A 14511-nucleotide genomic window follows, 5' to 3' on the forward strand; every position below is an offset into this window, starting at 1 on the left:
CCAATTGAAATCCCAACACTATACTTCACAGAACTAGAAAGAAGAATCCAAAAATTCATTTGGAACCATAAGAGACCTGCATTAGCAAAAGCCATCCTAGGCAACAGACACATGGCAGTGGGTATAACAATTCCCAATTTGAAACTATACTACAAAACCACTGTGATAAAAACAGCATGGTACTGGCAAAGAAACAGACCTGAGGATCAGTGGCACAGATTGGAAGACACAAAAACAACTCCAGATGCACTCAGCTACCTCATCTTTGACAAAGGAGCTGAAAGTCCCCACTGGAGGAAAGATAGCCTCTTTAATAAATGGTGTTGGAAAAACTGGATCTCAACCTGCCAAAGATTAAAATTAGACCCTTACCTGTCACCATGCACTAAATTAAAATCCAAGTGGATTAAAGATCTAAATAGTAAAACAGAAACACTAAACTTGCTGGAAGATAAGTTAGGCAGAACTCTGGAAGACACTGGCATAGGAAAAGACTTTATGAACAAATCCTCAGTAGCACGGGAACTAGCAGAAAGAATCAACAACTGGGATCTCATCTTATTAAAAAGCTTCTGCACTGCAAAAGAAACCATCAACAGAACTAAGAGACAACCTACAATTCGGGAAAAACTTTTTACCAGATGCTCCTCAGACAAAGGACTATTATCTAAAATATATAAAAAACTCAAAACAACCAGCCCCCCAAATATAAAGATCCAATTCTAAAATGGGCATCTGAAATGAAAAGAAATTTCTTAAACAAAGAAATAAAAGCAGCAAGTAAATATATGAAAAAGTGCTCCACATCACTGGTCATTCAAGAGATGCAGATGAAAACAACACTGAGATTTCACCTCACCCCACAACGAACGGCTGCTACCAAGAAATCACACAATAACAATGTTGGCGCAGTTGTGGGGAGAAAGGAACCCTTCTCCATTGTTGGTAGGAGTGCAGACTGGTTCAACCACTATGGAAGTCAATATGGAGATACCTTAAAGAACTAGGATTAGAGGTTCCGTTTGACGCAGCCATCCCTCTGTTGGGTATCTTTCCAGAAGAATTAAAAGAATCATACCACAGTGATATATGCACACCCATGTTTATAGCGGCATGGTTTGTAATAGCTAAAACTTGGAAACAGCCCATCTGCCCATCAGTTGGAAACTGGATAAAGATGATGTGGTTTTTCTATAAAATGGAATACTACTCAGTCATAAAGAATGAGAAAGTAGATTCATTCAGAGGTAAATGGGTACATTTTGAGGATATACTCCTAAGTAAAATAAATAAATCACACATATGCAAATACTGAATAGTTTCTCTGGTGTGAAAAACTAAAATAATACTCAAGATCCTAATGGGACAATTAGCAACGTGAAATAGGAAGAAAAGGACCAAAGGTGTAGGGCCAGTGAGAAGGATAGGGAAAGGGGAACAAGGGAAAAGGAAAAATATATGAGAAAATGTAAAAATGGAATTAAAGTGTTTGAAGGTGGGGAGGAGAGGAGGGGTGATAGGGAGGGTGGAGACACGGGGAAAAAATGAGAACCAAGACCTGGCATGTAAAGGTACAAGATCCCAGTAATGAATGTAACTGTACCGTCTACCTAGAATGTACCAATAAATTCAATTTAAAAGGAAAAAAAACTGTGTGATGAAATAAACATTTCTTCTTTAAAAAAAAAAAAAGAAGAAAGTAGGTACAATGTTAAAAGATAGAAAAGGTTATACCAAGCCAATAGTAACCATAAAAACACTAAAGTGGCTGTACTAGTATCAGACAAAATAGACTTTAAGAAAAATATTTAAATGATAAGATCAATTCATCAAGAAGATTAAACAATTATAAGTATGTTTGCAACTATAGTAGAAAACCAAAATACAGGAAATAAAACATGACATGATTGAAGGGAGAAATAAACTGCTCAACATTCTTAGAGAGCCCAGTAATCAGCTTTCAACAATGGATAGAACAACCAGACAGCACATCAGCCAAGAAAGAATAGAGAAGAACAACACTTGAAAAGGAAGAACAAACAAACAAAAACTAGGTCTGATGACTTTTAAGAGATTTCACCCAAATAAAATACACATTCTCTTTAAATATGTAGGGGACATCCTCTAGGATAGACAAAATTATTAGGATTAAAGGAATTGTCCTGTAAACACACACATGGGCGCACACATACACAGGAATATCAGTTTCAAAGAAGAATGAGATCATGTCATCTGTGGGAAAGTGGATGAAACTGGAGATCATCATGTTAAATAAAATAAGCCAGACTCAGAAACACCAATATTGTATGTTTTCTCTCAGATGTGAAATCTGTGCTTGGTGGAGAGATGAAAGTAAAAGTGGTTCTACTTGGGAAGAGAAAAAGACCAAGGGGAATTGGGGTGGGTACATTGTATGCAAGTATGATAATGTCACGGTGGAGCCTTTTATTCTGAACAATTCTGTCTAAAACTAACAAAGGGGCAGCCAGATGTGGTGCATCCATGCTGCATTAGGCAGCCATGACCAGAAGTGAAGATCCGAAACAGGCAATGGCATGGAGGAGCTCTGAAAACTTTAGGCTTAAACGACTACACAGTGTGTGATTCCATTTATACTATATGTTCAGAATGGGAAAATCTATGGAGAGAGAAAGTAGATTCAAAATGCTCAGGGATTAGGTGGGGGTGGGAAGTGAATGCTAATGAATGTAGGGTTTCGTTGAGATGATGAAAATGTTCTAAAATGCATAGTGGTGATTGAGGCAGATAATAAAAACCACTGAACTGTGTCTAAAATGGTGAATTTTATGGTTGATGAACCATATCTTAATTTTTTAAATGTCCAGTTATTTCAATTTTGAGACATTTTGAGGAAAATTGTATGTTTTGATTCATTTTTACATGATAAATTTAAGATGGGTTACAAATACTAAATGTGAAAAATGCGATCATTAAAATTAGATCTTAAGGCTGGGCATGGTGGCGCACTCCTGTGATCCCAGCACATGGGAGGCTGAGGCAGGAAGATCTCCATGAGTTCAAGGCCAACCTGGACTACTTAGTGAGTTCAAGGACAGCCTAAACTACATAGCAAGACTCACATGATAAATTTAAGATGGGTTACAAATACTAAATGTGAAAAATGCGATCATTAAAATTAGATCTTAAGGCTGGGCATGGTGGCGCACTCCTGTGATCCCAGCACATGGGAGGCTGAGGCAGGAAGATCTCCATGAGTTCAAGGCCAACCTGGACTACTTAGTGAGTTCAAGGACAGCCTAAACTACATAGCAAGACTCTCTCAGAATATTAAAATGTGACACTTCTGCACATCAGCATCATAACTGAAATTAATGAAAAGTTGATCAAGAGAAAATATTTGTAGCATATATGACAATGGATTAATGTCTAGAAGGTAGAAACACATTTAAAAAGGAACATAAATACAGAAGGTACAAAAAGATATGAAACATCTTCTAAGTCACATTAGAGAAATACAAATATTCAATAAATATCTGAAATTTAATTTTTAAAAATTTTCAAAAATTGAGGCAGAGTCTTGCTATACAGTTCAGGCTCTCCTTGGACTCACTCTGTAGCCCAGGCTGTCCCCAAACTCATAGCAATCCTCCTGCCGCAGCCTCCTGAGTGATGGGACTACACATAAGTGCCACCACAACCAGCAAATGTCTGAAATTTTATATGCAAGCTCAGTAATAATCAGTAAGCTGCAAAACAAAGCAATCTTTAGACAACACCAAATTCTTAAAAGATATGTTATAGAAAGTGTTAGTCAAGTTGTGGAGAAATGGGCACTGACGTGGACTGGCAGGTGCAAGCATAAATTGGTACAATCTTTTTTGGGAAAATCTGGCAGTGTATTTCAACATAAGCATATTTAAAGCTAGGAATCCCATGTCTAAATAAAACCTAAGAAAAAACTGAGCACATGCACATGAAATGAAGAAAAGAAGGATGTTCGTAGCAGCCCGGCTGATAGCAAAATGCTGGGACCTTCCCAAATGTCCATCTGCAGACAAATGGTTAGAAAAGTCATCCACGGTAATTCTGTTCCATAGCCAGCCACCCACCCCCCACCGCCCAGTTCTTAAGGAAATTTCAAGGAAGAAATTCATTTTCTAAACAATACTTTTAGTCCCATTCATAGAAAGCCAAATAAAATAAAACTGTCCTAGATAAGGGAAGTGTAACTGCCACTACTTTTAATAAAGAGACTAGGTTAGGATGACTTTGAAGGTGACTTCCCTATTTATTTATACATCACTGTATTGTTCGAGTTTTCATAAAAATTAATATAATATTTACATAAAATGTTGATTTTAAAAGTGCTTATTGTTCATGATATGCCATTTAAAGCTAATTTAAATTTTCATGTAATTCAAAATAAAAATCACTGAAGAAAATTCTTACCTTCCAAATTTTCAATTTTTTCAATGTTGTTTAGAGCTAAATTCAAATATTCAAGTTTCTTGAGTTTGCTAACATTTTCTGAAATAGACAAATGACATCATTAATCTTCAAGATACAGACATTTTAATATACTCTATTACGAAAAGGATAAAGAGATGCTAAGGAATATTTTATAGTTATCAAAATCTTGTTGCTTTTTCAAGTCTTTATCTGTACCTGAAACTCGATTTCTCATGCAACATCCATTTCTCCCTCCATCTTTTGGAGTGGAACCTAGATATGCACAAGTCAAGTCTCTAACTAGCACCAACTCCGGGGCGGAGGCCGGGGCGGAGGGTGGGCAGGTTAACCAGGCGGGGTCAGTGCCTGCACAGCTATCTCTGGCTGGTGAAGGTTCTGGAACCTAAGCTTAAGCCAAGCAGCCTCTGGAAGCACCCGGCAGCCATGTGCCACAGGCCACACAGGGTATGCGCACCAGTGTGGAACAGACAGAAGGCATCAGTCTACCCTACAGTCTGCTGCACCTCAACTTTAAGTTGGGTGAAATCGCAGGCTTCCTTACTGTTAAGCTGCAGGGAGTTGGGTTTCTTTTGCTTACAACCCAAATCAACCTGATAAAGGATTCTCTTGTGTGATGAATTTGAATATTCATAAAGCAAAAACAACAAGCATAGCCAATTCAGTCAGAGAATCACCATCAAGTGGGGCTTTTTCAAAGCTGTTAAAAATAAGATACAGTTAACGAATTGTCAATTGCTTATTGTATGCCACGTGATGTTCTAGGCATTTTGCATATCTTATTTTAACCTCGTAATAGCCTCATGAAGCAAAATCTATTGTCTCCTTTTTACATATGAGAATACAGTTCTAAGGCAGGGAAAGCCCACTCACCCAAGGCTAATTGGTACAGCCAGGAAATGTGACTCTGGAAATTGGCACTGAATGGTGACAGTATTCATGTACCTTAAAAGAACAGTCCTTTGTTAGATGACATGAAAGATAATGTTCCTGCTAAGGAATGTGTCTTTGGGGCAGCCTCACTTAAATAATGCCTCTCCTGTCCATTTTCAGGGAATGTTATAAATATCAAGCAATGATAGCATAATCATCCCTTACTGCCATTAATAGCTCATCTAAAATTTTGAAAATTTGTTCCCATAGACATGAGAATAACAGTTTATCCCTCAAGGCCTCTTATCTACTCATTTCTTAAAATGAGGATGTGGGGATAAAGTTTCAACAATTAAATTATTTAAGTAATACTAATGTTTACAAAAGACTCTGGCAACATCTGAACATTAAATCGTCAACAGATTTAGAGGTTTCTTTCTGCCAAGAATTATGATAGACAGAATGTCTGGTCTGCATCCTGCATGAAAATATTCAAAATTATCACTGTTAAAATTGCCAGCCCCCAAGAAAAACCTGTTCAAAATAGAATTCCCTTTCCCCGCCTTTGTTATATGATTAGCCCTCTATATGCTAAAGAGTTATCTGGTAGAAATGCAATGTGTTTCAGAAACAATTGCCTCAATCAATTAAAGAAGCAGAGGGCCAATCTGGTTAGAAGGTAGGGGTAAAGACTCCTTAAGTAAAAATGCCCAAGACCCTCTGGGGCAGCAGAGAAGGGTTTGAGTGCTATAGTCCAAACTCTTCTGGAAGCAGGTGTCCCCAGCTGACACAGTAGGACAACCCGCTTGTAGGGGCCAAATCCTTTCTTGGGTGGAAGAACTCTGAGCCCCCAGCTTTGTGAGGCCCACAGGGAAGACACTGCAGAGGGGCATGAGTACCCCACCCCCACCGCATCAACTCCCTGCTGTGCTGGACCCCAGATGGTCTCCAGCTCCTCCAAGGCCCAACCCATCTGCACCTCCCAGGGAGCCACAGAGTGCTAGAAAAGGCATTTGTCTTGCAAGCTTCTATCTCAATGGCAGGACAGCTTCTGAATCCTGCAGAAGTAGTCTTACTCGCTAAATAAATGCCTAGCCACTTATGGGTCGCAGAGCACTGAAAAATCCCATTATTAGGATTTAAAAGAGTGTTTAATTTAAGAATACTTTGGAAGCAAAAAATTAAGCTTCCTCCCAGCTCTGAAAAAGCCTGAAATACTATGCTACTAATTAGTAATTGTGATGGACCCAGCTGCGGAGATTAAAATTTGGGGAACTCTTTTAGATTTGTACAATTAAGACTGTTTTTCAATGCCCCATGAATAAAGGCTAGTGGTTTTCTGTAACAGCCTTTTTTAATTGAACAATGTGCCAGAGTTTCTAATTTCTGGTACACTAAAAGATGCTGAAAATAATTTCTGAAGAAATATAGAGTGTTTTATTAAATCTTCAAAAGAAATGATGCAAATCTAGGCTTGTTGCAACCCTAGAGACACAACCCTAACCACCAGGGTTTCTCAGTCCCAGCAATACTCATACTTGGGGCCCAATAATTCTTTCTTGTGGGGAGATGTCTGTCCCATACTCTATATGGTTAGCAGTATTCCTGGCCTCCACCCACTGGATCCCAGTAGCACGCACCCCAATAAACACTCATCTGTGACCACCAAAAATGTCCCCAGATTTTGCACAGCACATCACCAAAGAAAGGTGGCTACAGCCCTCAAGGCTGGCCTCTGGGCTCCAAGACCAGAGCACACAAGCTCTCTACCAGCTCCATTCACTCCCTCCTTCTGCTGGCCTGGGGCACTCTGGGGTTATGAGAACATTAATAGCAGCAGCAGCACCCCACCTTGAATCTAATGAGCACTGATTCATGGTGAGTGCCACGCAAAGCATTGCTTCATGTGACCCTTCCACAATTCTGAACGGTTTATTATCAGCCTTGTTTTGTAGATAATAAAACTAAGACTCAGGCAAGTTAACTGACTTGTCTAATTTCACACAGCTTGTAAGTGTCAGAGCTCACAACCAGTCCTACCTGATGTCAGAGCCCATGCTTGCTTTTATGGTACCATTAACTGTACTGTTGCTTTTCCAAGCAGCAGCACTGCTCAGCTGTGTTCACACGGTAGGACCGCCATTAAAATGACTCTGCAGGGTTTTCTTCCCTCTGCCTTTTAGCTCATTGTTTTGGGGGTTTCTGGGGCTGAGTGTGGAAGAACAATTTATCTGATAGGTAAACTTGGAAAAGAAACTGGGCATGCTCAGTCCTATCTCTGGATCCTGGAATCTTTCTTTTAGTAAAGAGCACATGGTTTCAACCCTTTCCTACCATAAAACAAGGGTCTACCTGGATAAGGGAAGCTCATGTTTGTTATGACTCAGTAGTTAGGGTTATTATAGGGGCAGCAATTGCAAGCCCACTTGGCTGCAAATCTAACCCACACTGCTTAGAGCTTTATCACTTAGAACTTAGTATTTTGATCTTTATCCACCTGACTCCTGCAGTTAACTTTCATTTGCACTATAAACCGGAACCTCTCCAGTACCCAACTCTCAGCACAATGCCTTGCATGCAAAAAAATATGGCAGAACTAACAGTTACAGTCTAGGGTGGCCTGACAAGTTGTTAAGAGCCACAGGATCCTCTCCAGTTTTGCAGAGTAAAATCAAATGCGTGAATGACATCCTCCTCCCTGTCAAACTTTCCAAAAAACTGGGTCAGCTAAGGTGTTCCTTGCATCTAATTAATCTCCCAGCATCTTGATGGAGAATTTCTAGGGCAACAAGACTGACTACTCATGCAAAGGTTCCACATCTAACTACTGAGAGGTGTCTACATCTGTTTTCCCATGCCATTCTTTCTCAGCTACTGTTTCCCTTTAACGCTGCATTTTGCAAAGTTCTCTATCCCACAAATGTTTATAAAACCATGAGAACAAAGTATCAACACTTACCAATTTTTCCAATAAGGTTATTTTGAAGATAGAGAATTTTTAAATCCCGGCACCATTTGTCAATATGTTCCAGTCTTTCTATTTCTTGCTGATGCAAGGAGAGTTCCTCCAGGGAAAAAATTACACAGTCATTGTGTTCAGCATTCCTCCTAATAAGGTCTTCTGTGACTGAAAGAAAATTTGCAGCATATTACATTTCTGTCCCCACTGTTCATCATCTGGTTTTTATGTTACTGATGTGTTGGATTTTATTTGCAGCTAAATGTCAATACTCCAAGCCCAAATGATTTTCAAAAGGAAAGACATCAGAAAAACATTACCTCTTTCAGCAGTTTCTGTTCTTTTTGCCATGGTGTGAGGCAAAGGAAAGAAAGAGACAGAATGATGGCTTAAGTCTTGTCTTTGCATTCAAAGGTGCACCTATACCTTGCTGTATGGAGACAATGATGGCTAATGGAGATAAGAATGTTGCTATGGACACTTAAGGTGTTACCACGTCAAAGTGTACAAGATCCACAACCTGATGTGAGACAGATTAACTTCTACTGGGAGGTACAGCCTGGACAATGGGGAATAGAAATATGAAAACCTTTCCCATTATTCAGGAAGAAAAGTCCATTCTTTAGATCATTTAACCAACATGTATTCACTACAGCTTAAGAGAAAAGAAAGGAATGCCCCAGGTCTTGGATTACAATTTTTATAAAGCAACAAACCCTTGTTCAATTGTGAGGAAAATTAAAAAGCTGCTCCCATTAGGAGCAGAGATGAAAGCTCCCACCCCTACCAAGAATGGTGAGCTGCACTGGGCTGCTCAGACTCATGCGGTGGGAGACAATACCATGGTTCACTCCTGGAGCCAGGGACAAAATCGGACCCATATTTGCAAAATGATAGACCTCCTACAAATGAAAACAGGACCAAGAGATGCAGGGAGGGGAAGACTGGAGAAGGGGGTGCTAAAGGCTTAAGATATGTTATGTACATGGACCAACTCCCAGCGGTGAGTGTTATCATTGTGCCCTGCAAACATGTACTGATAAAAATAAAACACCCTGAAATCAAAAGGGCAAGGACAATGGAAAAATCCTGTACTTCCCAGTGCTATTAGAAAGTTATTGACCTATTTAAATCCACACGAGTTAGGTAGAGTGTGGGAATATTGCATGTCCACTCCAACAGATAATGAAGACTTACTCATTGTCACTTAGAAGATGCCAGGTATTGCCGTAAATGCTTTACATGCATCAAAGTACAAATATGCAAAGTGACTGCATGCATTTCTCCAGTGAGAGACTGAAGCACAGAGAGTTTCAGTGACTTCTCTGGATCTTGGCAGTAAGTGCTGGAGCCAGGTTTTAAATTCATAAAACCAGACCATGCACTCTTAGCTACTATGTTACACTGCCTCACACATGAGCAAAGGCTTCTCTTTAGGCTTCTGAGGCTTCTCAGAAGTATCACTTGTGTGCACACTGATTTGGTTCACAGCACCTTTGGCTGCTTCTGTCTATGCTGCATCCTTAAAAATGTAGCCTGTCTTTTTCTAAATGTAAAACCTGGGTGATTGGGTTGTTTGCAATGACAGTTCTTTAGAAGAAATACGAGGGAACGTAGAAGCCCAGAAATTAAAATACCATGTGTGAGTAATGTTCTTGCGGCTCTAAGCTTTGACTCAGCTGACAGGCAGACATGCTACAAACTCAGGTGTGGAAGAGGCAGGTCAAAGTGGCTTAAAGGAGGTTGAAAGACAGTTACACCAGCCCCAGTGCTGTGATCCCTACTGCATTTGCACCCTGCTGTCTGTCCCTGGAATGTCACTACTACTTTGTAGGGCAGCTTACACAGACTGATCTGTTCAAGGAAAAGAAAACAAACAAACAAACACTTCCTAAAGACCAAGTATGAAAAAAGCTACCCTCCTACAGTGGTTTGTTCTAATGTTCAACCCAATAATAATAAATAAATGGGCACAACCAACGTGAGTATAGATAAAGATGCTCTGTAAACTAAAAGGAATTGTCCCTATGTAACTTATCTATAAAACATTCTGATATGAAGCAAGGGCAGGGATAAGGGGAAAAAATGAGAATCAAGACCTGTCATGTAAAGGTATAAGATCCCAATGATGAATGTAACTATACTGTATACATAAAGCATACCAATAAACTCAATGAGAAAAAAAAAAACGCATTCTTACAGCAAAGATGAAAGATGGGTTAAAGGAGTGAGATGGCATGATCAATATTACCTGAGCTATCTCAATGAAACATGGGAGTTACCACTATTAGTTCGACCTTCGATGCTGAATAGTGTGTCTGTGACTCAAATTTCACAACTTGTGGAGCAGGTAAGTATACATGAGAGGCTTTGCTTCCATTAGACCCAGAGTCCATGGGGCCAAGAGGATCTACCCATTTAGAAACTATGTGATCCCTTCTGATGGGTTTTGCTGCCCAAGGGCCCGCAAATCATTCCCCAAGGTCCTCACTGGCCACTTCTCCAGGTTCATCCCCAAAGACAGACTAAGCCATCAGGTACACACCCCTGCACCCAGTGTGTCCAAAGAACAGCTGTTTGCCAGGGATATAGATCACCTGGATAGATAATCCAGGGCATCACCTTATACATGAGTGTGGGAGGCCAGGTTATAGTCAATGGTAGGAAAGGAAGTAACAGTAGGCCAGAGGACCATCTCTCTCCAAGCCACCATGCTGTGGCACAAAACGTCTAGAAATCTGAGAAAGGTCTGTTATAAGCAGCCCCTGGGGCTGTTGTGAAGGTACAATTATCAAGGGAAGAAGCTGCATCTTATTCAGCAGTTTGATTTATAACTTGACACAAAGGCTGTTGCTTATATCCTTGCCCCAGTTCCCGGTGGAGGCTTAGTTTGGTACCCATGTTGAAGATGTAATCTATCTAACCTGAACTCCACCAGAGCTGCCATCCATAGTTAGGTCGAATGTGTTCAGGAAAACTGTGGTAGCATCTAAGCATCACCTGGTCTCTGGCCTTCTATAGGCACATGAGCATCAGCACAGCCCACCTGGCTCTTGGGACCACTAAGATATCTATTCACTTCTGGGAAGATGGCAGAGTGGCATGCAGCAATAAACTATCCTCTCCAAGAATGGAATCCAGACTCTGGAAAATAACAACTTGGGGAAGAAATAAAGGAGGGAGATGGATCCCTGGGACCCAGGAAGGATCTGAAGGGGCAATTGGAGCCTACAGAGAAATTGAAGAGACAGAGCACAACATAGTAAAAGGAAGGGACAACCTGTACATTCTCCCTGGCTCCTGGCTTGTGTTAAGAGAAAGGAAAAATCACATCTAGAGAGACACAGTGAAAGTGAGCAAACCCAGAGGCCTTCAGGGAGAAATGCACCAAGTAGAATGGAGCAGTGGATGCTGAGCACTATTAATATCCAGTGAGTGACTCCAGTCCAAGCATCTGCCATGTCCCCTGGAGAAGGTGCCTGGTCAGATGCTACTGTAGGAAGAGGTCAACTGAACTTGGGACTCAGAACTGTCATGGGTTGGCTTCAGCTCAGGGAACCCAGTGTTAAACTCCCACAGTGACTGGGTGACAGACAACTACCGGAGACATCCATAGTTAGGGAGCTAGGGTCAGGCTGGCAAGAGAAGACCATAGTGCTACAAGCTAAATGACTCAGGCTTCACCCCATGACCAGAAGCCAGGTTTAACCTGAACTTTTATAGATTTGAAAGTTTCAAAACCAGCACCGAGCCCTACTCCTACTGCCGGCTTGCTGGGATTATCCAGCACAAATATAGGCTCTGATTGCCTCCCTTTTGAGAGCAGAGCCATGCCTTGAATTGGACACTGCCATAAAACTGGAGACCCCAAAGGATAACCACAGATAAATTTCTTTTTTATTTTCTGTTTTTTTGATTGCTTATTTTTTGTGTGTATGGATTTTAGGTTGTTTGTTTTGTTGTTGTTTTTGGTTTCTCCTTCTTTTCTTCCCTCCTGTCTTCTTAAGCAGTTTCCCTAAGCTTGGGTAATCTTCCTTTGTACTTCAGCCTTACTTCTAATCATTTTCCTTATTTGTTTTCTGTTTTTCCATTTCTCCCTTTAAAAATTTCTTCTTTAAGATAAAATCACTATGGAGTGGATATCTACTGCACACAATTTTCTGATTTATCTTAGATTTTGTTATAAAACTATAAATGTTTTACAAATCAGGTGGCAAATCATTAGTTGTCATAGTTTGTCATTTTCCAGTCTGTGGCATTATTGTTACTACTGATTGTATTACTTTAGCTGAGGTGACATAGCTGTTTTGATCAATTGATCTTCCTTATATGCTAATGCCTAGATTGGCTGGGGGTCCTAAACAATATTACAGCCCAGTGCCAAAGAACTGGGTGCTAGGTGCCAAATAGGCTGCAACCTTTCATCCCTACTAAACAGAAGACACAGGATCCTGGGACAGACTCAATGGGCAAAAGTCGGCCATTCCTAGAAGATATCTGTGAAAGGTAACTTCCTTAAGAAGTCTTGATACTAGGTATAAAGCTACCTACAAGAAGCAATTCACAAGCCTCAATGCAGAACACAAGTAAACAAAAAGTTGAAAATGAGAAAACACCAAAGCAAGAAGAAACCCATAATCCCCAACTTGCCCAAGGCAAATCCAGGTGGCCTTGAGGTAGAAGAAAAAAGCTGCTAAACTGAATGCTCTGAAATGGTAGTAGCGGCAGTCATACAATGGATGACTAAGTTACTTGACAAAATGAAAACAGAAATAATTACAGAGATAATTAAAGAGGTGATGACCATAATGCAGGAAATGATTATTGAATCTACACTTGATCTTAGCCAAAAGGCCGAGAAGCGATGATTATTGAATCTATAGCAGACATAGATTGAAAAAAGAAAAGAGGTGCTTAGGAAAGACAAGGAAACCATGAATGTCCAAAATCAGAAAGAACTGGAGTCTAAAACAGATTTAAAAAGATTAAAAGTTCTATTGATTTTTTTTTTTTTTTTTTTTTTTTTGATACTGGGGATTGAACTCGCTTCCTTGTGCTTGCATGGCCAGCAGTGGAACCACTGAGCTAAATCCCCAGCCTCTAAAAGTTCTATTGGAAGTATACACAGCAAAATAAACCAATGTTAAGACAGAATATCAGGTCTAAAACACAGAGTTGCAGAACATCAAATGGAAAACTTTTTTAAAACAGTATCAAACCACGAAAAATAAATCCAACAGCTACTAGAAAATGCAAAGAAGAAGAATATAAGAATAATTGAAATCAATGAAAAATCAGAAGCTAGCACAAAGGATTTAAAAACATTTTCACAACAGTAATAACAGAAAATTTTGCAAGCATAGAAAAAGAATTTGACATAAAGATAAGTGAACCATATAGGACCCCAAATAGTCATGATCAGAAAAAAAAAAAAACCTACACCAAAGCATATAATTAGTCAAGATTCCAGAAATTCAACACAGGAACCGAGTATAAAAACCTGTTAGAGAAAAGAAACAAATCATCTATAAAGAAAACCTCATCAGAATCACAGCAGACTTCTCAACACAAACCTTTAAATCAAGGGAGCTTGGAGTGAAGTGTTTCAAGACCCAAAGTAAAGAATCTGCAACTCAGACTGATGTACCCCACAAATGTAGCTTTCAAAATTGATAGAGAAATAAGATACTTCCACAATAAAGCACACCTTAAGAAATTCATAGCCACCAAATCAGCACTCCAAAAAATTCTGAAAGGATATTGTAGAAAAAGATAATAAAAACAACAATTACCCAACTCTACTGGGAAGAATCCCAATAAAAGGAATCCATCAGGCAAGGCAAGCAATTAAATGGAAGGGAAAGAAAAAAAACCAACAACAGGAAAAAAATATAATGACAAGGATATGTCAATACCTATCAGTTATAACCATCAATTAACCAATCAAAAGAAACAAATTGGCAGAATGGATCAAGAAACAAGACCCAACAATATACTACATAAAAGAAACATTTAACTCAAAAAGAAAATCACAGACTGAAAGACAAAGGATGGAAAGCAATACTCCATGTAATAGGAACATGGAAAAAAAAGCTAGTAGGAGTAGCTAGTATATTTGCAGACAAAGTGGATTTCAAGTGAAGATGGATCAGAAGAGACAAAGAAAGTCAGCACATATTTGTTAAGGGAACAATCCAAGAAAAAGAGATAATAATCATATATATATATAT

The 14511-nt window shown here is 39.5% G+C and overlaps 1 protein-coding gene across 3 annotated transcripts in view; it reads right to left on the reverse strand.

Moving 5' to 3' along the window:
- Lrrc6 (leucine rich repeat containing 6) overlaps positions 1-14511 on the reverse strand; it is a 91717-nt gene that overhangs the window by 72468 nt on the left and 4738 nt on the right. For all 3 annotated transcript variants that reach the window (XR_004516030.1, XR_781277.2, XM_010629582.2), the window contains exons 2-3: positions 8282-8449; positions 4432-4509 (exon numbers count right to left, since the gene is read on the reverse strand). Coding sequence is in view for 1 of the 3 variants with exons in the window: in XM_010629582.2 (XP_010627884.1) it covers positions 4432-4509; positions 8282-8449 (246 nt within the window). In the remaining 2 variants the exon portion in view is untranslated. The remainder of the gene's footprint in view (positions 1-4431; positions 4510-8281; positions 8450-14511) is intronic.

This window comes from Fukomys damarensis, unplaced genomic scaffold (genome assembly GCF_012274545.1).
Source record: "Fukomys damarensis isolate Sample0158 unplaced genomic scaffold, DMR_v1.0_HiC HiC_scaffold_5, whole genome shotgun sequence".
Taxonomy (NCBI): domain Eukaryota; kingdom Metazoa; phylum Chordata; class Mammalia; order Rodentia; family Bathyergidae; genus Fukomys; species Fukomys damarensis.